A 24424-nucleotide genomic window follows, 5' to 3' on the forward strand; every position below is an offset into this window, starting at 1 on the left:
TGAAGCAAGGCAGGCTGGTGCTGGTGCTGGTGCTGGTGCTGGTGTCGGGTCTCGGGCCTTTTATTGATAGGTTTGGGACTCCCTGATCCAGCTGTATCTTGTTTGAGAGATTTTAGGCTGAGCAAGGACAGGTCATTCAAATGCAAAAGCCGCTGCAGGCAGCTTGGGTGGGGTTATAAATTGGATGAGGTGGGGGTCTCAGGGAATCATCAGGGCAGAGCAAACAGAAATAGCTGCCAGTCAATGACCCATGTGAGCACTTCTGTCTGGGAGAAAGCCGCCCTAAGTTCTTGCCCGATGCCAGACAATCCAGTTCCTCATCATGTGTGTCTCTGTCCCCCAGAGCCTTGCCCTAATGCTGGAGCTCAGAGGAAGCAGGTCCTTGTAAGTTTAATTCGTGTGCTGGCCCTTTAAGAACAGTTGGGTCTCCAGCAGTCTCTGTGTTACTGAGCCCCAATCCACATGGGTTTTAACAGCCTGTAGTTATGGGGACTTCTTTTCCCAGCTCTGGGACCCTGGGCTGGGAGTCTAGTGTGGGCCTCGGACACCTTGCTCCTCACAGGCGGCCTCCACAGAGACGATCTCCCTCCCCATTAAAAAAAATGGCACACATGGGTATCTGGGTGTTGGACCAGCCTGTTCTGGGCTTCCGCACCTTTTACCAGTCTCAGTGTGCTTTCTTCTTTACTTCTCTAGTTGTAGAACTTCCATTCAGCCAGCTCTATGGTGGTTCTAGATGATGGTTGTTCTGTATTTTAGTTGTAATTTTGATGTGGTTGTGGGAGGCGGTGAGTATAGGCATTTACCTATGCCAACATCTTTGGAAACAACCAATAATTTTTTTTTGAGTGAGGATCCTTCTGGCTGTAGAATGCCACAATATCCTAACTGGTGTGTCCATTGAGATGAGTTTTGTTTCTGCCAGCATTGAAAATAAGATCCTTCTTTTTACTTTTTTACATTCTGAAAGGAACTTTAACATTCAGTACAGGATTTTCTATTTGGAAAAAAATTTCATAATTTCTTTTGAGATGTTTTTCCCTTTAATTTTGGGAATTTGGAGTGGTATGTATAAGTGCATGAGTGTGCCAGTACATGCATATTTTAAAAAGATAGAATTTATAGCTGTAATATTTAATTGCAACCACTAACAAACTGTTTTTTAAGTGCCATAGTCTTTTCCACAGAAAATACATTTACATGTAAAATTAGCTTCTAATAAAGAAGCTGTTAGCATGCCCTTGATTATGAAAGCATGAATAGGAATTGAGATAAAATGTTTAGTTGTTCAGTGTCTCTCACATATTATCACCACCAAAAACTTCTCTGAATATAAATATAGATCAATAAATTTGTGATAGAAATTTTTTTAAAAATGCAGCTTGTTGTGGAGCAGATATGTAATAAACATTGCTTAGTGTACCTGATTAAATACTCTTTAATAAAACTGTCCTCATGCAGCAGAAAGTGGACACAAAGTCCTGGCCTGGCTCTGTGTATTTAAAATTGTTATATGGGCTATATTATGACTACTAGTAAAATACATGGATGACATTTGCTTTTAAATAGTACTAAAAGCAGAACTATAAAAATAGGCTTTTTAAAATATATGAAGAAGAGACAAATTATATGGAAAAAGATCAGCAACTCTGATAATGAACAAAAATGCAAGCTAAAAAAAAAAATAAATTCCAAATTAAATTGTCAAAGGCGTAGTAATTTTAATGCCTATCCTTGGTAGAAAGCAAAATGAGATAGCTGTATCACACTCAAGATAGGTGTACAAATTGCAAGAAGGTTTTTAATTTCAAATTTCATGTCTTTAATAGGTTTTCAATTTTTCTGTATTCTTATGGCTGCTTGATCAATCGTGTCATTTCAGAAATTTATCCATTCTACCTGATTGATTATTGACACATTCCCATTAACAATACACAGAGAGCTGACAAAATTTCACTATTTTTTTCTATAGAATTATAGCTTAATTTCTTGAGTGTTTTGTGCTCAACATTTTATATGCATCATGTCATTAAGTTCTTCCAAAAATTTTTACTGTTATCATCATTATTGTTTTTATTTTTTTTGTTAATCCTCACCTGAGGATGTTTTTTCCATTGATTTTTTTAGACAGTGAAAGGGAGTGGGAGAGACACAGAGAGAGACACATTGATTGGGTTGCCTCCTGCATGGGCCCCAGTGGGGCTTGGGGACCAAGCCTGCAACCAGGTACGTGCCCTTGACCAGAATCAAATCTGCAAACCCTTCAGTCCACAGTCTGGTGCTGTAACCAGCTAGGGCTATTATCATTATTATTTTTAGCTGAGGAAACAGAAACTCAGAAAGAAGAAATAACATTTCCAAGCTTACAAACTGTTGTGTGGTACTTTTGAGATCCAGAAATCCCAAGCTCTTAATCTTAACAGCCATTTTAGAGAAAAGAAACACATCTATACACAAGGTACTCTTGCTTTTATTATGAGCTTTTTTTGTGAAGTTCAATTCTTCTATGGTAATAAACACACAAGCAAAGTCTTCAGCAAAACCTTACTTCTTCAGGAATGAAGTTCTTAGAGGCAAACTTTATTCTTTCTTCTGTGGGAGGATTTTTTTTTAGTTTAAAGCAAATTGTTTTTGTTTTTCTTTATTATTAGCCTCAGGAGTTTCCGGGCCTCAGGCATTTTGCAAGCTTAAGAGTCATGGGTATTGAGCCTCCTAAAACACCTTGTTATGCTAGAAGCCTGGGTTCATCATTAATAGTAGAAATCTACAACCAGCTCAGCCCCTGGAGCATGAACCATCCTGGAGCGTGAACCATTGGTAGACCTACGCATATGCAGAAATCACTTTGTGCTGTAAGCAACAGACTTGTGGTTTGTGGAGTCTAAGAGCTGCTCTCATTTAGTTACTTCTACACTCGTCCCCTAAATCCTTTTATTTGGGGAAATGTATTGAAGAGGACTTTGAGCATTTATGGTAAATGGATATGAAATTTTATTACTTTCTTATACTCCAAGTCTTCTCAGAAGAGCAAAAATAAGTAAGAGTTTGATTTCTTTAAGTGCCTCAAAAAACAATAGTTAATGAAATTCAAAGAGCATTGAATTATTAAACAATCATACTTCCCAAAAATAGTATTTGTGGTTTAGCCAATTGGTCAAGTCATATTTACTGAGTGCCCAAGGATTATAACATACGGATATATGCTTGCATCTTTGATTTGTGTATAGTTCTCATTTTCAGATAAATCATATGAATTTGCTGCAATAATTACAAAAGGGATTTATTTCACGCACCAAGAGCCCCATTTTAGGCCTATAAATTGGTTAAACATGAAGAACTATCTAACCTACATCCACCATGTAGTTATATTAGCAAGCAACTGAGTTTTCTATTTCTTTTGTCCTCTCCAGAAAAGCCTAATATTACTCAGTTGTTACAGTTGGCACATGATCATTGGCAAAGAGGGCAGTAAGGAGGCTGCTGTAGTAACTCAGCTGAGAGATGATGAGTGCCTAAACCCGGGCAGAGGAAATATGGATGGGGAGTAGAGACAGATTTCTCAACCCTCAGTGGAGACTAAGGCAAACCCATGTTTGTCAAAAGGATTAAATGCGAATGTGAAAGCACCTATACATTGTGAAAGCTGGGGAATCTTAGGTGGCATCTTTCTTCTTCTTGATAGTGTTAATGACAGCTGTCAGCCTCAGTCACCCGACCTCTTCATGTAAATATTCAGTTTTAACCTACTGTCGGCTTTATGGACCGCCTGCCAGGAGCCCCGAAGATCTTTTTCATCACATGCTTATTGTAGTTGACATTTCTGCCACAGTGATGCGCCTAGTGGAATGAACTTGGTGTGGCTTTATTCCATGCACGTCAGACCTTGACAGTAATGATTTATTGAAAAGGTGAACATTTGGTACCAAGTGTTATCAGGAAAGAATGAAGCCTGGTAATGTGGGAGATAGAGAACTTGGTAATACATCATGTGGTGTTTCATGGGTTATACAGTGTTTCATGGGCTACACAGTCTTGCAAATTAGAAAGATGAGGATAGTTTTCTCAAATAAAAAAATTGAAACCTTTTAAGTCAATGCCGTTTCCGATGATCTAATAGGTTGGAGTTGCTCCATTCTATATAGGCAGTGAACTAAGTTTTGCTTGCTAGCTAACTCCTAATGAATAGTTTTAGGGTGGTAAGTTTCTGTAGACAGCATACTCAAAGTTTCTATAATCACAGTTCTCAGAAACCATAAGTGGAATAATATATTCTGCTCTTTAATCTCCAGATGATGGACTTTTTTTCATCATCCTATGGGTTTGTTCCTCTAATCTCTATATATAAAAGCCCAGTGACTGGAACAGCAGAACAACGACGAGAACGACTGGAATGACTGGTGGCTATGATGCGCACTGTGGCAGCCAACCAGCCTGATCTGGGCCCTGATCGGCCTCCCTCCCAATGGCTGGCCCAGCCCCCGATCAGCTCCCAACACCCCGATTAGGGGCGGGGCCGGCCAACTGCCTGCGGCCCCTCCCCCAACCTGGCCTCACCCCTGATCAGGCCCCATGGGGGCCGCCTGGCCAGACCCCACCTGTGCACAAATTCGTGCACCAGGACTCTAGTTTGATAATAATGTGATTGTCTTATACATGATACTCTCTTGGTGATTACTCGTTCTAAGATTTAATTATGTTTTAACACAGGATGGGATATTATCTTTAAAAGAAGTCAGTGAAGTACCCTTTCATATGTAAATCCATGCTAATATTGCATGTTATCTTCAGTTAATTTATTGCTGCAAGCAATGCACAAGTTCTCCTAGAAAATGCACAGTTCATGGAAAATACACTATCTTGTCTACAAAAAATTTATAGTTTATGTAAAGAAGTAAAGGTATACAACTATGAATTGATTTACAAAAATAATTGGGAAGGTACAGATCAACACAACAGAAGATGGTACAGACTGAATATGCAGAATGCCAAGATATGGCCAGCCCTTCCCAGGCCCTCCAAGACTCCAAGAATATGTGTTAGGGTTCAAGTACTCTGTCTTGCTCATTCTTCTTCAGGTCTTTTGGTTAATCTGCCAGCCACTGGTCTATTTCTGATCCTTATCATTTCCCTCTTCACAGAGATGGTGACCAACTTGGTGGCTTATTTGCCCGGTTTTAGTCTCTTTTTCACTTCAGGACAACTTTTCTAAAACCACAGAGTAAGCTTTTTCAAATAGCATTTTATCCCTTATTCAACAAACACTGACATCAGAGTCATAAGACCCACAAATCCTAGTGGCAGGGGAATGCATGGAGTCTGTGCCCCAAAATCCAACAAACCTTGGCTAGAGAAAGTGCTGATCCATGCCAACTCATGTATTGTCCTTCACCTTGCTCTCTGCCATTACCTATATCAGTGATTTTCAACCTATTTTTTTTTTTATCTCATAGCACACATAAACTAATTACTAAAATATTTCTGCACACCCAAAAAATGTATCTTTTGCCGATTTGACAAAAAAAAAAAATGGGTATACTTGTCATTCATTCACACCACATGGCTTTGTGTTGGCTGTTTTCATTTTTTTTAAATTTGACAATCTAATGGAAAATAGGTCAGTGCCCCTGACTAAATAGTCAGATATTGCATGTTTTAAAAATTATTGTGACAAATCTGTTGAGATCAAATTCAAGTTTGGCTTCATCACCTGTCACTCTTACTCTTATTCTTTCTTCACGGAGACATTTCATGACTAGTTTCTCCTGTACCTCTACCCAATGACACTGGTTGATGTAGCACTACTAGTTTTTAGGTTTGAGAAAATGGGTTTCTCAGCTGCTGGCCTGCATTAGCATCCTGGGATTGTGGCAACAGTCCCCAGTATGTCCTGATGTCTGTACCGCCTCCCTCCTGCCTGCTGCAGTGATTGTAAAATGGTTTTCTATGGAGATATGTAAAAAGTTCATACTTAAGAAGTTTTGGTCAGACCAATGACAAATAAGCAACTAACGTTGGCTACAACAGGTCTTCTATGGAATGGAATGATTGTTATTTACTATATTAACTTTAAAGCTCATACAGATGTTAGGTCATGTAGCTGTTGAGACTAAAATCTGGTCTTATTTGTTTCCTTATATTTATAACTAGGGGCCCAGTGCATGACTGCGTGCACCTTGAAAGGAACTGTGGGCCAGGAGGCTCCTGTGGACACAGGGGCAGGTCTTGGCTCATCCTCCACAGCCCTGAGCAGCCCTTCCTTCTGTGGGCCCCAGTTCCCTATCTGCTGGCAGTCCCGCTCCCACTGCTGCCACTCCCACACACTGACGGCGCTGGCCCTGCTCGAACCTGCTGACAGTGCTGAGTAATTGGGGCTGGCGCCAGCACTGGGTGTGAGTGGCAGCTCTGGTGCCCACAGGGGAGGCGAGTGGGGCCGTTGCTGGCAGTGGGTAGGAAAGGCAGCTGCTGGCCCCAATCACCCCTCAGGAGCAGGGGGAAGTGGAGAAGCCCTGAGGGCGATTGAGACTGGCAGCCGTCGCTCGCACCCGCTGATGGCTCTGAGCGATCCGGGCCAGTGCCGGGCACCGGCAGCAGGTGCAAGCACTGGGCGGGACCACGTTGTGCAGGAGCAAAGAATTTTCAGTAACCAGCAGAGGCTCGCCCTGATGACAGCGACCGGTGCCCCGCCTTGGTCTGGCGACCCCGCTCACCTGCTCCACCATCCTGCTGTGGCTGATGCCCTCCAAGTTCCATGCTCTGCCTCCTGCTGCTGACACCCACCATGTTCCATGCACGCCCCCTAGTGGTCAGCACATGTCATAGTGACCGGTTATTCGGTTTTTCGGTTGTTCTGCCATTTGGTCTATTTGCATATTAGGGTTGTATATATATAGATTAGGTTAAAATAGTAACTCCTTATGAAAGCTTATAAATCTACCTTTCTGAAAAATGCAAATAACTTTTTTTTTCTAAAAATGGTGCATGCTTATTACAAAAAATCAAATATTGCAGAAAATTTAAAGAACATAAAAATCACCACAAATACAATTGCCCAAAGAGTGGAGTTAAGTAACATGTTTTGTTTTCTAACAAAAACACACCATTAATCTTTGCTAATGTATGGCCAGAAGATCCATCATCATCTTAATGGTTTCAGTTGTATTATTGTATCATCATTTTGTATCACACAATCTTCATTTTTGAACATTTTACTTTTTTTCTCATTATAAAAACATTTCAGTGAACATTTTATTGCACTCATTTTATAATGCTACCATATAACTTCCAAGAAATGGAATAACTGGGCTAAATGGTACAATTTGAATTTTTGATCCATACTTGGTACAGGCAAATCTTCTTGATTATTTTCTGATAAAACCTTCTTCTACAATAATACAATATTATTTATATTACTTTTATCAACTGTTCAGTTTCAACAATGGATATACCCAGATTATAATATTCTTGGAATTGATTAGCAAGTAATTTTTTCTGTAGCCATAGCCTTTGTGATTTTGCACATCTTAATAGAAAGTTTCCCCTCCATCTCTTCAAACTGTCAGGTCAGAATACTTTGACAATATTCTTGGTCAGATTAGACCTGGGACAGTTTTTAGGTACTTGTTGTCTACTTTGCTACATAAGGAGAATCTTTTAAATTTAATTCAACTTCTGTTTTTATGTGTTCTTTAGTTTTTTGTTCAGAATTATGCTGTCAATATATAGATTTTAACAACTTTAAAAGGTACTTGCTTTTAAGAACTTCATTATATTTATAGCAAAATATGTTAACATATGAAAAGGAATTTAAATATATAAAGCAAGGCATATCATTACTATTTTAAGGAGTGAGGTATTTGATAGGTTCTTTCTGAGAATAGGAGAAGTTCCTTGACCTGTAATAATCAGAGAAGGTTTTATGAAGGAGATAATAAGCCCTGAGAGTGGCTGGGATTTAGGAAAGGAGGGCTTTCATAGGGGAGAGATCAGTTATCTATTGCTGTGTAAGAAATGACTCCAAAACATAGTGAAGTAATACCGCCATGGTTTACTCTTTCTCATGATCCTGCTGGTCGAATGGGTTCTTCTGCTCCTCTTGCTTGGGCTCCCTCTGGCAGCTACATTTAGTTGGCACCTCAGCTGGGGGCTTGGTTTCACTGGCGTGATAAGACCTCTGTATCCTTGCTGTCTGGCTCAGTACAACCCAGGCTTTTTCAGGAGTGGTGGTCTCAGGGCAGCATTACAAGAGAGTACAAGTCAAACATGAAAGTTCTCTTAAGGTCTAGCTTTGGAAGTTGCATAATATCATCTCTGCCGCATTCTATCGAGAGAAATGAAGTCAAAGCCAGCACAGTTGAAAATAAATAGATTTTGGCGGAAGAAGCCGTGAAGTCTCCTTACAAAGAGATGTACAAATCAAGATAGGAATAATTTGTGGCCATATTTTGAGGTTCACCACAAGGGAACTGCATGAACAAATATTTGGATGCAAGAATAAATTAAATGGAGAGTCAACAAGAAGATAGGTTATGACACTATTTCTCAGAGGATACGAGAAGCTCTTGGCTATTCTACAGGTATTGTTCTTAGGAACGCCAACTGTTTATTTAGGTTGTTAGCAGTAGATAAGTAATACCTGTGGTTTGGCACAAAGGTGTTTCAATATTATGTCAAGTTGTTATATTTAGTGCTTCCATATTAATGTAGAAAGCTAGACTTACAACTAGGTAGAGCAGGTAGATCTGTGCATCTTATAATTTGAAGGACATAGGATTATCTCTGCGTCAAATCATTGGGTTGCTACGGTATCTAAATCTCACCATTGTAGTTTCCTTATTTTGTATTTTAAAGTTTTTAAAATAAAGAGATACAATATAAGAACTTATAAATGTCCTGAAAGTACCACATATGTCATTACCATCTATTCATCAGATCATATTATAATTGAAGTCTGGGTGTGTGTGTGTACACATGTATGAATGGAGATGATAGAAAATGTGCCTTCTCTTAACTTAGGAGAGGAAACATATTAGGAACAAAATTGAAGCACCAAAAACATAACCTACATACATAACTTGTGAAATTTTATACTTTCAGTTATTTCTTAAAACTATAAAAATACCAAATTTTAAACATAGAACAAATTAAAACAAAGTCTCCTTAATTGAAAAAGAAAAAGGGTCCATCATGCTATCTTTTCCAAGTTGGAGTACTGTTCCTTGTGTTTGTGCTGACCCTTGCCCATCTTTATGTCATCTGACACAAAGATATCTTCTTTGTGTCATTTATATTCAGCTAAAGTTTTAGTCTTCTTTTGTAACTATGATTTAAAAAAGAATGTCAAAATAAAAGTATCTTCTTTTCCTTCTGGCATGTGTGAGTGACTATCACTGGCAATCTCTGTCTATGTGCCTGTTTATTTCCCAACCCCTCATGTTGATTCTTCCTCTGCTTCTTTCTAACTTGGTTTTAGAATTCCTGAGAAACATGAAAGAGTGACCAGTGTCCCAAGGTTGGCATATCTAGGAGTACCCTCATTTAAAATTGTGTTCAGTACCTAAGACAGCCCTCCAAAGATGTGTGTGTGTGTGTGTGTGTGTGTGTGTGTGTGTGTGTGTGTGTGACTGAGGTAGTCTTTGTATCAGCTGCTGGGTTGATCTAAAGATAATATACAATTTTAATCTTTGGTTGCCTCTGGTTGCCTGACAGTTGATATATTTTGGGACTTTTTGTTTAACTCATAATAAATGATTCTGAAATGATGAGATCAGTATTCATTGACATCTATTATTGTTCCTCCTATTTATAAGGCTTTGTTCTATATTGCCCAGTTCATCTTTATCAGAGTTATAAAAACTTCTATAGCTATTTAAGCAACGTGAGTGTACTAGTTTTATTAGAATCAAATGAATTGTGCTAGATTATAGAGAATAAAGAAAATTGATTTACTTACATAAAGATAGAGTAACTATCATAGAAGGATAAAGTGGAGATAAAGCTATATTGATCCTTTAATTCTTTGTTTTTACTAATTATTAATTTCTCAGAGTTCTTTTGAAAAAACAACTTTAAACATCTTTCCATTTATACCCTTCTCTCCCTTTCTAATATCTTTGATCTTATATTAGTAATTGATGAATATAGGTTCATGATTAATTTTCTAAATTGACTCTTTAGGGTACATAGGAAATATCAATAAGCATTGAGGCTATTTTAATGGAGTCAGTTGTATGGTAATCACGGGGTCAGCCATAAGCTGGTGCAATCTGTCCAATTTATGCAATAATTTGTTAAGTTCTAGAATGTGCACCTTCTTTGCCCCAACTTACATGATTCAATCAACTTGCATTACCTGGAATCCCCCCTTCAAAATTCCAGCATCCCTAATAGGGATAATGTATTTGTTTTTGATAATTAACATAAAGAAATTAATGAGATTAGTTCTAACAGGATAATCGACCTACTTCAGGTACTAATGGGACATAGGGTAAGTGAAGACTGGGAAAGAAGACGTGTCTGGCTCAATAGTGGATGCCCAGAGAGTGCCTACTCTCTGGGCATCCACTATTGAGAGTGGATCATTAGAGAAGAGCATCCGGGAGATCAGCAGCCACTATAAAAGAGCAAGAAGGAGAGTAAGACTCTGTAATGGGAAGTTTTGAAGGTCAGCTTCTTTACCTGTTCTAAACCTAACTGGAGTTATTTCAAATGTTTTAAGATGCTGTGTGCTACACATGCAATCACAGATGAGTAGAACATTTTCCTTTCACACCTTAAATATCATTATTAAATGTGGACTTTAGTGAATATAAATAAAAAGGGCAATAAGGTTGGACCACCTATGTGGCTTTAAAGGTTACCAGAAATGCATTCTCATATTAATATTTAAAATTGCTCAGTCTAGGGCCAATGATTACTTGCCAAGGTTTATAAAAGAAAGATAATTAGGAAAAGTAAATGTCAGATGTCATCACACAAAGTCTAAAAATACAAATTATTAATAAGGAGATGAATGGATGCAATTTGACCTCAGGGACAAACAAAATGAAGTGACTGGAGAGCATCCTTTCTTCAGAGATCTGTGTATCAACATCTTATCTGTTAGCATGCGCAATCATAGGAGTGGAGGCTGAGTTACAATTAATTAGCTGAACATAGATTTTTGTTGACTCTGCAAATTGTTTAACCATGAGAAATAAACTATAGTTTATATACTTGGAATGGTTATAAGTTTATTTGCAGATTTTTGTAAACTATGAAAAGGAAAAGATTATTAGCCTTCTTTCAAAGATTGTGATTTGGAAGAATTAAAGACTAATAATAGTTTTCTGTAGGAACTAGTGGATACTACTGGAGAGCAGGGATTATGTCTGTCTTTTTTTATCATTGTATCACTGGTGGCTAGTGTAGTGGCTGGCATATAATAGGTATTCAATAAATATCTACTGAATGCAAAAATGCTTGAATGAATAATTAAATCTATGATTTGTGTTATTGCATCATTCAATCTTTCTACCTATGTATCTCTTTGAAAACATTAAACATTAGTTCATGGCTTTAATGCTTATATTATAAAAACAACAGGCAATTGTTAGTTTAAAATATAAAATACATTAAAATTTTAAAAGCACTTTTCAGAAGATACTGTTGGGCTCTGATGTACATGATAAGAAGCTCACTATCCTCCTCTCCCAGGTTTCCTACAAGGTTAAGAACAAATCTGTCTTTATTAGGGTTTATTATTATGGTTGCATAACTAATCAAACTCAGTGGCTTGAAACAGGAACAGCTATTTGTTTTACTCATGAATCTGCAATTTGTGCAAGACTAGTAGGCCATGAGGTCGGTTTGAATGAGTCTGAAAAATCCACTTCTTAATGGCTCAGCAAGCTGAGCTTAAATGGCTGCTAAGCTGATGTTGTCAAGCTACTTGCTGCACATGCAATCATAGGTTGATGGAACAATTTCCTTCATAGCTTACCTATATTATTAAATATGAATATAAGTAGAAAGAGAAGTGATGGTTGAACCTATGTAGCCTCAGTGTTACTTTAGTGTCTTCTCATATCAATATTTTAAATTGCCCAGTTTAAGGCCAGTGCTTAGCTAGAAGCTCACCCAGGGGCCCTGATTCCTCTCCAGGTGGACCTCTCTAGAAGAAGGCTTGGGCTTCCTCACAACGTAAGAACCAAACTCTAAGAGCAGGTGTTCTAACAGTGTGGAATTGTGAGATTCTAGTTTCTTTTTTAAAAGAAATATATTTTTTGTTGATTTCAGAGTGTAAGAGAGAGGGAGAGAGAGCTAGAAACATCAATGATTGGAGAGAATCATTGATTGGCTGCCTTCTGCACACCCCACACTGGGGGTCGAGCCCACAATCTTGGCATGTGTCCTGACCGGGAATCAAACCATGACCTCCTGGTTCATAGGTGGACGCTCAACCACTGAACCACACCCGACAAACAAGATTCTAGTTTCTTTGAGCATGGGCCTAGATATTAGCATATGATCATATTACCATATTCTGTTGTTAAAACAGTCATAGAGTACCCCAAGATTCAAGGGGAAGGGATATACACCCTGCTTCTCAATGGAAAAGGTGTCAGGGAATTTGTAGCCATTTTTATTCTGTCATAATTATCTTCTAAATAATCCCTTTGTGGTGAATAAAAAATATATAAGGCTTTTAAATAAGTCATTTATTGGTGTGTATGCCAGAATTACTGACACCCTAAATATGGTAAGCTTGTAACATTAGCTTGTTTTAAGTTGCCTTAAGCCCAAAAGGTTGCAGGATGGCATATAACAAGAGGCTTATCAAATTTTAACACATTAGGCTAATTATCATTATTAGAGTATGTGAATTGATTATATAGAATCCCTTTCAAAGGGTAAAATTATATACCAGGACTCTACAAAACTGGCCAGGCCAAGCATGGGCATTCTTATATGATGAATGACAATAGGTCTTCCCAATTTATTTATTATCTTCATATAGTCAGGACATGTATCATCTTGACTTCTAAATATTTTATTCTTCTATCTGCATTAATAATGTATATTTCTTCTATGTTTTTGTATCACCAGAGATTTTGAATTGAAAAGAGAATGTGTCTGAAAAACTATTTTCTAGGGTTTTGGTGTATGAATTTACTGGAAACAAATTTTAATACCTACTATGTTTCAGGAACTGATCTGTGTTCTGGAAATATAGCAGTTAGCAAAAAGGGCAAGGGCTGTACTTGCACTCATGGAATTTGCATTTCTAATGGAGAAGGTAGATAATAAGCAAACACTAAATTAATATGCAGTGTAAATTAAAGTAGTGATAAATAAGATTAAGAACATAGGCATAGTAAGGGGATGGAGTGTGATACTGGAGGAAGAGGATGTTTAGACAGGAGGTCTGGAAAGGGTTCTGTGCTGAGTTGGTTTTTGAATGAGGAGAGGATATAGACCAGGTAAAGATCTCACAAAGGGTGTTTTAGCAGAGACAACAGCTAGTGAAGGTACTCTCTGAAGAGTTAATGTGTTCAGAATGTTTGAGTAGCACCTACAAGGCTAGCATGATTGGAGCAAAGGGAGTGAGAGATGACTGGTAGAAATTATGATCAGCGAGGGAGTCAGTGTTCTGATTATCTTGGACTAGGTTGAAATTAGTTCTGTGTGTGTGTGTATATATATATATATATATAATTCTTTCTGCTGTGTGAAAAAATTAATTATTTGGAAGCTACATAACAATTTATAGATACTTACTCACTATTAGACTTTATTTTTTAACTTGTTTTGTATGAGTTACCTCATTTAATGCAACCTCTTTGTGAAGATTCTAGTGCAATTTTAAAGTGATAAATGATATTGTAGAAGTCTAGAGAGATTTAGTAACTGGCCCAAAGACACAAAGCTAGTTAGTAGAAAGGCACATACTATTAAAGACTATGCAAGCGTGCTGGTAGAGGTGGAGAAGTGACTGAATTGAGGCTATATTTTGAAGGTAGAGTCATGAGGAATTGTTGATGGATTAGATGTAGGAGATGAATCAAAGAGTGAATTGAAGGATGACTTGGTAGTTTTTGGTCTGAGCAACTAGGTGTGGCTTTGCAATATACTGAGGTTAAAATGTGTATTTGGCTGTTGGAAAAAAGGTGTAAATTAAGAGTTCTTTTTTGGACATGGTTGCCCTGACTGTCTATCAGGCATCCAAGAATACGTGCGTGTCTATAATTCAGGGCAGAGTTATATTATCATTGAGAGAAGCTGCATGTGGATACATGCAAATTTTCTGCACTCTTTTTGCAACTTATTATAAGTAAAATATTTTTAAGTATATATACACATATACTTAAATCTCTTACCTTAAATTATGACCTTGTTTAGTCCTCTCCAGTATAGGACACGATACTCACATGAAAATGGGAGTCAGAAGTGGTTATCTTTGTAAATATGCCAAAGTTATTGAGATATTGATTAAATTCTTCATTTATTAATGCTGCAAACTTTTAATATATTGGCAGTTTTCTTTATAGTTTAGTACTTAAACTTTTCTTTTGAGCAGAATGTACGCATATTTAATGTACCCACAAAGATGAAATGTGTGGTAATTTGTTACACTAAAAAGCAGTAGTAAGACACTTTGGCAAATAGAATATATTGCAAGTACTTAGGGAGCCAAACAAGTTAAATATGTCAAATAATAGGTAGTTCTGTGATATTTATTGACAACTTAAAATAGTTGGGCATTATTAAAACACATGATTGTAATATTATTTCATTAATCCTTAAAATGCTTATTATTTTCTTTTATATTTTTATTGATTTCAGAGAGGAAGGGAGAGGGAGAGAGAGCTAGAAACATCAATGATGAGAGAGAATCATTGATCAGCTGCCTCCTGCATGCCCCACACTGGGGATTGAGCCCACAACCCGGGCATGTGCCCTGACCAGGAATCAAACTGGTTCATAGGTCGATGCTCAACCCCTGAGCCACACCAGCAGGGCAAATGCTCATTATTTGAAAAACATAAATTCTCCTTCTCTTTTCTGAAAATGTGAAATTCCACATTTTTACATGTTTTTTCTGTCATTATTTTACATATTATTTCTGTGTTTGACTTTCTTAATACCACAATGGTGGAACAGAGATGTTAAGTCTGTGATTACCTCTATTTTTTAAATACAAATATTCGAAAGTTTAAAGACCCAGTTGAGAAATGTCAGCACTATATTATTCTTACTCAGTTTTAACAAAACATCATTTATCTTGAAAATTACCTGCACTCTCATCAAAATTCCTAAGTAACAGTAAAAACAACAATAAGAATAACAGCAACAACTGACTAAATACTGATAAAATTACAGCTTCCTGATGTGAAATTGTAATTTGTTGTACTCAGAGAACAATTGTTCTTAAAAACCCCAACATGACTTTCTGAAAATATGTTAAGGATGTTAAGTTGCATCACTAGCTTGATTTTATATCACCTCCATCAAAAGGAATTTTGGTTGATGAAATGGCAAAATGAAATATCCCATACTTTGTTTAGAGGAGTCCTTTAAAAAAAAATGCTTGGAGGATGTAGAATGAAAGTGATCATTGTCTGATAGTCCACTTATTTGTCAAATGCTTACGGACTGTATGTGGTTACTAAACATTGTGTTTACTGAATACTAAGGTGAATAAAGTACTGCTTGCTTTCAAAAGAGCTTGTGTTAACCAAGGGAAGGGATAGAGTGGGGGTTGTGTGCAGTTGGGGGCATGGTCAGTTTGGGCTGAACTCAGCTGCTTTTCAGAGCTTTTACAAGATCAGGTAAACATTAGTAGTCTGACCAGATGTGGAGAGGGGAGGGTTGGTAAATTATGGGTTGAGGAAGGGGATCGTAATCAGGGGCATTACAAAACCCTCTCCCATCGTAGGCTCCTGTAGATGAATAGCACTGGTCTGCAAGCTGGCTTTACTCTTAATTAAATGATGAAATAAAACAATTTACAATACTGGTATACTGACATGAGTTTAATAACGAATTTTCAGGCACTCCCAAAGTTTCCTTTTAGCTGTTAATTCCAACTGCGTTTCTCTTCAGAACCTTCTAAAAATGAACACTTTAATTTGTCTTCAGTCCCTATATTTCTTATGTTATGTCAACAATATTTATAAGTAGGGAAGTGTTCCAAAAGCTGGAAGGAGCAAGCAATGAGAAAGAACATACATTTCTAAACTGGATCATCAATCCCTGGAAAATTCAAATAGATCATTCCGGAGCACAAGGCTGGAGGATGACTTTAGATGTGAGGTAGAATTTCCTAGGCAAATTAGAATTTTGAAGCATTTAATTCTTCACGAAATCTGTTAGCCACTCTCATGTTTTGCCACATTGACCAGAGTGTTGTACGCATTTTTGTCTTACTGTAGGTAACATTTACTAAATTAATACCAAATTCCAGGCACTTTTCTCAGGGGTGAACATGTATTAGCTCCTAAAGTTTATAAATACATCTCTGTCACACTATTCATTGATTGGGCCAATATTCACATTTTCTTTTCACTTGGGATATTTGTTTCATTTTCATCATTTCTTCTCTTTCAGCTCTTCTTTATGCAACTATTTTTGGAAATGTTACCACAATTTTCCAGCAAATGTATGCCAACACCAACCGATACCATGAGATGCTGAATAATGTACGGGACTTTCTGAAACTTTATCAGGTCCCCAAAGGCCTTAGTGAACGAGTCATGGATTATATTGTCTCCACGTGGTCCATGTCAAAAGGCATCGACACAGAGAAGGTAGGGGTTATCATTATTGTTGCTATTTATTTTCTGTTTCAATAGGATTCTCAGATGCCTGTAGTTTTCTCACTCACATATTGCTTGTATAATTGCCTCATAAATGTTACTATAGTTCATAAGTAATATATCAATCAGTCATATTATTGAATGCTTAGAAGGTGCAAAGCACTCAACTATTAATCATCAATTAGTACTAGTCATCACACTCAATTTAGAAATTGTGGGTCCTGAAAACAGCTAATTACTGCATTTCCATAAAATACTCTCATTGCCACTCAGAGTAATTTGCTACATTCCTCTCAAACTCTAACAGTGCTGCCATTTCTCCTGGTAGATTTTATTCTTGAATTTTTTCTTTGACCTTTTTGCCCATTTAAAATTTAGAAAACAACTTCCTTGCTTATAAACTAAAAAATTATGTTTGCTATCCTCCCCTAAAATCTCTCCCCTTTCTTTTTTTTTTTTTAATTTCTGTATTGATTAAGGTGTCACATATTTGTCCTCATCCCCCCATTCCCATCCCACACCCCTCCCCACGGATGCCCCAACCCCCTGTTGAACTTAACCGTTGGATAGGCTCATATGCATGCACACAAGTCCTTTGGTTGATCTCTCCCCCCTCCCCCCAACCTCCCCTATCCTCCCTCTGAGGCCCGATAGTTCGATCGATGCCTCCTTGTTTCTGGTTCTGTTCTTGTTCATCAGTCTATGTTGTTCATCATTTCCCCTAGATGAGCGAGATCATGTGTCCCTAGAGATATACTTATATGAACTGAATGTGAGACGAGCAATAATAGTTATGCTGACAGGCAAATGAATCAGTCTGTAGTGAGTTTCTTTCTGGACCAACAGTTCTTTAGAGACCCAATTTCAATGTCCACCAGTTCCTTATGTGTACATGTCAGCACTGACCCCTCAGCTCTGGATGGTGGACAAATGGTGGTAATGGAGGTCCGACTCCCTCTGGTTTGGTCTCGGCCGGACCCAGGGGCATGGCTTCACCCGGACTCAGGGGCGCGTGGCCTCACCTAGACCCTGGGGCGCGTGGCCTCTCCCAGACCCAGGGGCGCGTGGCCTCACCCGGACCTAGGTGCGAGAGACCTCACCCAGATCCAGGGACACATGGCCTCACCTGGACCCTGGGGCGCGTGGCCTCTCCCAGAGCTAGGTGCACGAGGCCACACCCGGACCCGGGACCCAGCCTCACCTGGATCCAGGGGTGCGTGGCCTCACCCGGACCCGGGGGCGCGTGGCCTCTCCCAGACCCAGGGGCGCGTGGCCTCACCCGGACCTAGGAGCACGAGGCCTCACCCGGATCCAGGGACACATGGCCTCACCCGGACCCAGGGGCGCGTGGCCTCTCCAATCTCTCCCCTTTCATATGTTTATAAAGCAACTTACAATTCTTTGTTTTTCCCACACAAATCTATAAAATGGATACCATCCTCCCCATTCATTTGATATCTCTAATTTCTTGCTTGTATTTTCAATTAAACCTTTTTTAATGTTTCCTATCTATTCCATATTAGGGGCAAAGAAAGAACTGAAGGCCTCCTTACAATAAACAAAACCAAATTAAAAAAAAAATTCTCACTTCCTAAACCCAGCTGATTCAGGTCAAATATAGAGGTTGACAAATAGGGCTCACACACACGAGTTTTTAGAGAAAACTGAATGTGAGCTATTTTACTTTATAAGCATCAGTGGAGACTTTCATTTTTAGGTACTGATTTTTGACAAATGATAATGAAACAGCACATTACCTTCCTTGCCATTTCCCACAAACTTGATTTGTTCTCTTTATCATATGAGGTTGACTTGTGGTTTTTCTATAAGACCTGCTCAACAAGTACCTTTCAAAGTCAAAGGGAAAGAGCAAACGAGCAAAGTAGATGTTTAGTTAGGGGAATTTCATGAAACAACAAGCAGATAGTTTTTTAAGCCAGAGCAGGCATTGTTAGGAGCAGGTGGTTGAGTGGATGTGTAGGGAATGAACATGGAATGTGAAAATTGAGGGAGAGAAACCTGCTGATATACTCAAGGGTAATTATATGAAAGAATTGTTAAAGAGGGTGACATATGCTCCTCTTAAACATTTTATAAGATAAATTTTCTACTTAAATGGCCACTTAAAGTGGAAAATGTAACCATAGAGGAGAAAAGGACAAATTACATTTCCATGGAAGCCGGGCTCATGGCTGGCGAGCGCAGCAGTGGTGGCAGGAGCCTCTCCCCCCTGCCTCTGCGGGAGCCTCTCCTGCTTCCATGGCAGCACTAAGGATGTCTGACTGATGTCTCATGGGGAGCAGGCCAAAGTCGTCAGTTGGACATCCCCAGAGGGCTCCCAGACTATGAGAGGGCACAGGCTGGGCTGAGGGACCCCTTCCCCCGGAGTCCACAAATTTTGTGCACTGGGCCTCAGGTATAATTATAAAATGAGCTAAAAAATCTAATAAAATATTTAATGAGAGTCTTTCCACATGACCTAACATAAATATCAGAAAGACTGAGAGTTAAATGTAAAAAAATAAGCAACCATAAACGATTAGAAGAAAATATGTAAATAATTTATTTGCGTATGTATTAAAGTGATGTAATATATAACAAAGTAAGTAATAAATAGATTTGGCTAGAAAATGTAAAACTTCTCATACCAAAAACTATGAAGATGAAAATGAGAGCATGTGCAATAAATACCATAAGTGAAAGGTTAATTATCTTAATATGTAAAGGTGATTTTACAAATCAACTAGAGGCCCGGTGCACAAAATTCATGCACTGGGGTGGGGGGTGTCCCTCAGCCCAGTCTGCACCCTCTCCAATCTGGGACATCCCTCTCACAATCCGGGACTGCTGGCTCCCAACCGCTCACTTGCCTGCCTTCCTGATTGCCCCTAACCACTCCCATGCCAGCCTGATCAATGCCTAACTGCTCCCCTGCTAGCCCAGACGCCCCCAACTGCCCTCCCCTGCCAGCCTGGTCACCCCTAACTGCCCTCCCCTGCCGGCCTGGTTGCCCCAACTGCCCTCCCCTGCAAGCCAGGTCCCCCCCAACTGCACTCCTCTACAGGCCTGGTCACCCCCAACTGCCCTCCCCTGCCAGCCTGGTCCCCCCACAACTTCCCTCCCCTGCTGTACTGATCGCCCAAAACTACCCTCCCCTGCCAGCCATCTTGTGGCAGCTATTCTTGACCACATGGGGGCGGCCATCTTGTGTGAGGGTGTGAGGGTTAATTTGTATATTACCTCTTTATTATATAGAATAAGAATCAAGAACAAAAATGAGCTGAATACATAGAAGACAAAAATACAAATTACTAATATATATATATAAAAGCCTAAGTGACCGTTCGACTGTTCAACCGGTAGCTATGATGCCCTGTGCCTTCCCTCTCGCAATCCGGGACCCCTCAGGGGATGTCAGAGAGACAGTTTCAGCCTGATTCCCGCAGGCCCGATCCAGACAGGAGAGAGCCCGATTCTGGGGTGCATCACCGGAGAATCGCCCTCTTTCAATCTGGGACCCCTCAGGGGATGTCGAAGAGCCGGTTTCGGCCCGATCCACACAGGCCTGATCCCCAAAGTCCAGGCTGAGGGATCCCACCAGTGCATAAATCTGTGCACCGGGCCTCTAGTAAGCGTATAAGAACATCTTATTTTCACTTGTAATGAATTAATATTGAAACAGCAAGAGACCAATTTTAATATGTCAAATGAACAAAGTTAATGCCTAATCTTAGCAAAGGCTGTCGTCCCTGACACTGTCATATAGTTTTGGTCTATGTGTAATTTGGTAGGGCATTGCTTGAAAGCAGCTTGACCAAGATAATACCCTAAATTTGGGATATTCTAGAGCTCAGTCCTGTGCCTCTTCCTTTTTTGACTATATTCTTTTCTTCAATGATATCCAATCAAACTATTTTAAAAATTCATGCTAACACCACCAAAATATACATACTCACCTTGGACCTGTTCCCTGAACTATAGACTTTCCAGTCCAATTGCCCACTCATGTTCAGTGAAATTATTCAGAAGTGAACTAAACATCTCCCATAAACATGCTCCACTGATATTCCTCCCCAGTGCAGTTAATGGCAACTCCACCCCTCAGGTGCTTAGAATGAAATTCCCCTTCCCCCACAATAAAACCTCCACCAAATTTTGTTGGCTCCACCTCCAGTTCTTACTACTTTTATTGCTATAACCTGGTCCAAGTTACTATCATGTTCTATCTGGGTTATTGTGTAGCCAAATAACTATGCTTTTACCTTTGTCTCCTTTTGGTGTATTTTAGCACAGCAGCCAGTGAACTTATATGGCTTTCATAATAAAACTTTCTGTCTACCTATCTATCCATACATATATATTATATACATATCTTTACTCTAGGATTTTTTTGATAATAAGAATGAAATTGATTGAGCTTATTAAAAATATAAGGGTGGAATAAAGAAAATGAATGGCTGATGACAGTAATGACATAAATTCTGTAATTGTAGTAATAAAATATTAGAAATATGAATATACTTGATGATATAACTTTAGTAAATAGCTTCTCAATTTTAACAAATATCCCCTATTTGATGTTAGAGACCTTTGTTAGATTTCTTATTCCTCTATAGTCAATACTAGTCTTACTATATTTCTTATCTCACATTTTGTTGATTGCTTCTTACAAATATTTTATTAATGATTGTTGTTACCATATTTAACTATGAGTATATAATGAAAAAGATTGGAATATAATGTATAGAAGCTAAATGTCTTTGTTCTGATGCTTCTCTTATTAGTTCAAAAGAGCTATATTTTTTAGTTGCTAGTACAATAGAATTTAATGATGCATTGCAGCTAATTACAGAAAAACCTTCACCCTGATTACTGAGATTTCCTTCTATCATTTCTACATTGTTTTATAGATTTTTTAAAAAAAATTCAGCTTTAACCCACAAGCAAATTAATCACTGTGATTTAATTCAGTTTTAACTTGCCTTATGTGAATAATGTTTTCTCTAATTCAAATTGTGGCATTTTTAAAGTCAGTACTGATGTGGAGATTGTAGCATTTTTATCATAAAAGGTAGCCTTAGGCAATGTTTTTTTATATATACATACAGAACAGTATCTAGATTAATTTTATTTGGTTGAAAGTATTTTATTGACTACTAATTACAATAGTTGCTCTAGATTCTTTTAAAATTTAATATCCAAATCCATCCCCTGGGCTTTGCTACTTGCTGACATTCTGTGCACCTAGAAGACAAAAGAAATGGGTGCAATGAATGAGAATTTAGAAGGGAAGAGGTGATCTTAGGAAAAAATAAAAAGCATGATGGTTAAAGCTCAAAAAATGTATCCTACAGTTTGAAATTATTTTACTGGGAAATAATTCAAGTGAAGTAGATGGTTAGGGACTTCATTTTCAGCTTTGGGGATTGTATGATAAAATTTACAACTTGTATAATATATAGACCACATATTTCTCATCATACTGGATTTTTTTTCAGTTTGTTTTGTGGAATGAAGCTTAAAATTAACGGTATCATCATTTTCTAATTTTCCAATGTCTTACTTTTTTTCTAATATGTAGTTTGGAAAAATCAGTAGAAAAAGCTCTTCAGTCTTCATTTCTTGTTTCATAATAAGCATAATATATCAGTTGGAAGATCTTGTTATATGAAAAGTTCTATCATAATTATGCAAAATATTCAGGCAAAATTATGCCTGTAGAATTAAAGAAATTTATATTTTGGATATTTTATATTCTTGGGTTATTTTTAAACCTAATCTATCACAAAAGCACTCTACTTCCTCCAAATACAGTAGGCAATATATTATTTCTACAAGTAGAAGTAACTTCCTTTTAATCAGTTTATTTTAATATATATATTTTTAATTTAGAAAAGCATGTCTAAATATTTCTTTGTATTTTTAAATGTGAAAAACAGTGATGACATTCTTATACATACATGGCATCTTTTTCTTTTTTAAAATAAATTTTTATTGATTTCAGAGAGGAAGGGAAGAGGGAGAGGGAGATAGAAACATCAATGATGTGAGAGAATCATTGATCGGCTGCCTCCTGCACACCCCCCTACTGGGGATTGAGCCCACAACCTGGGCATGTGTCCTGACCGGAATCGAACCATGACCTCCTGGTTCATGGGTTGATGCTCAACCACTAAGCCACACTGGTCAGACTGGCATCATTTTCTTGATTCAATATTTAAATACTCAAGAGGTTGCTATAACAATGTACTGCTGAACTCAAAAATGAAGGCAGCAGTCTTCCAAGAACTCCACAGACAAATGTGCTGGGTTCAGTGTACTATATAAATATATACATGTGAATATAGTAAAAGGAAGCTTAATTGGTCTTAAGATGCATTAAAACACTTTTATCTTCAGATCAAGAGTGGTAATAATCATCCCAATACAGTCTGTTAATCAGATTATAGATAAAATATTGTGTTCAGCTTCCAGCTGTATATTTTAAAAGAAATATTATCAAGTGGCCACACACTTACCAGAACAGAAGGTATAAAGTTCTGGGAATCTTGTTATAAGTCAAATAAGTTAAAGGAAATATGAATATTAAGTGTGGCTAATTGAAGACGGGGAGAGTTATGACATGTTACTTAAAATATTTTCAACAACACGGATGGGCCTTCAGAATATTATGCTAAACAAAATAAGTCAGTCAGAAAAGCTCAGAACCATATGATTTCACTTATATGTGGAATATAAAACTGAAATTCATAGACACAGACAACAGTATGGTGGATACCAGAGGGAAAGAGGGGGAGGCAAATAGATGGTGATGGAAGATGATTAGATTTTGGTGGTGGGCACACAATGCAATATACAGGAGATATATCATAGACTTGTACACTTGAAATCTATATAATCTTATTAACCAACTAGAGGCCCAGTGCATGATTAAATCATGCACGTGTAGGGTCCCCTACATGCTTTCACTTTTGATCACGGTGGAGCTGGGTGCCTGTCCGCTGGTGCACCCAGCTCCCCTGCTTTTGATGGTCCGAGGCGGGACATGAGCTCGCTGCCCCAGAGGCCCCTTCTGTGCCACAGCACAGCCATGGCGCAGACGCTGAGCTCGAGCTGCCACTGGCAACGCGAGCTCAGCGTCCTGCCAGCCCAATCGGCTACCCCGGCCACCCCGAGTCCCGCCCCCCTGCGCCTCCTGGCCAATCGTGGGCATAGCGAAGGTACGGTCAATTTGCATATTTGTCTATTATTAGGTAGGATGTGACCCAATACATTTAGTTAATTAAAAAAACTAAAATTTAAACAATATTCAAAGTATTTAAAAATGCAATGATCTATCTCCTTCAGGAGGAAATGAACTACCTGCCAGTAAGGATGCAGGCAGAATGTAGTACAGTTCCCCACACAGATTGCATGGTAATTGTGTCTGAGTGCTTTTGAGTACTATTACATATCAGATGTTGTTTGTAATTCAAACACTTATATTCACAGGGTCCTGTATAAGAAAATATAGGAAGGAGACTTGACTTTGGATGGTGAACACACAATACAATATACAGATGATGTGTTATAAAATTTTACACCTGAAACCTACATAATTTTATTAACCCAATAAATTCAATAAAAATTAA

General features: G+C 38.3%; 1 protein-coding gene across 1 annotated transcript in view; it reads left to right on the forward strand.

Annotated features, from left to right (window-relative positions):
• Nucleotides 1-24424, forward strand: part of KCNH5 (potassium voltage-gated channel subfamily H member 5) — a 258352-nt gene that overhangs the window by 132831 nt on the left and 101097 nt on the right. The window contains exon 8 of the mRNA XM_008138968.3: nt 16585-16784. Within this exon, the coding sequence (XP_008137190.1) occupies nt 16585-16784 (200 nt within the window). The remainder of the gene's footprint in view (nt 1-16584; nt 16785-24424) is intronic.

The sequence above is a fragment of the Eptesicus fuscus genome, chromosome 5, assembly GCF_027574615.1.
Source record: "Eptesicus fuscus isolate TK198812 chromosome 5, DD_ASM_mEF_20220401, whole genome shotgun sequence".
NCBI classification, from domain to species: Eukaryota; Metazoa; Chordata; class Mammalia; order Chiroptera; family Vespertilionidae; genus Eptesicus; species Eptesicus fuscus.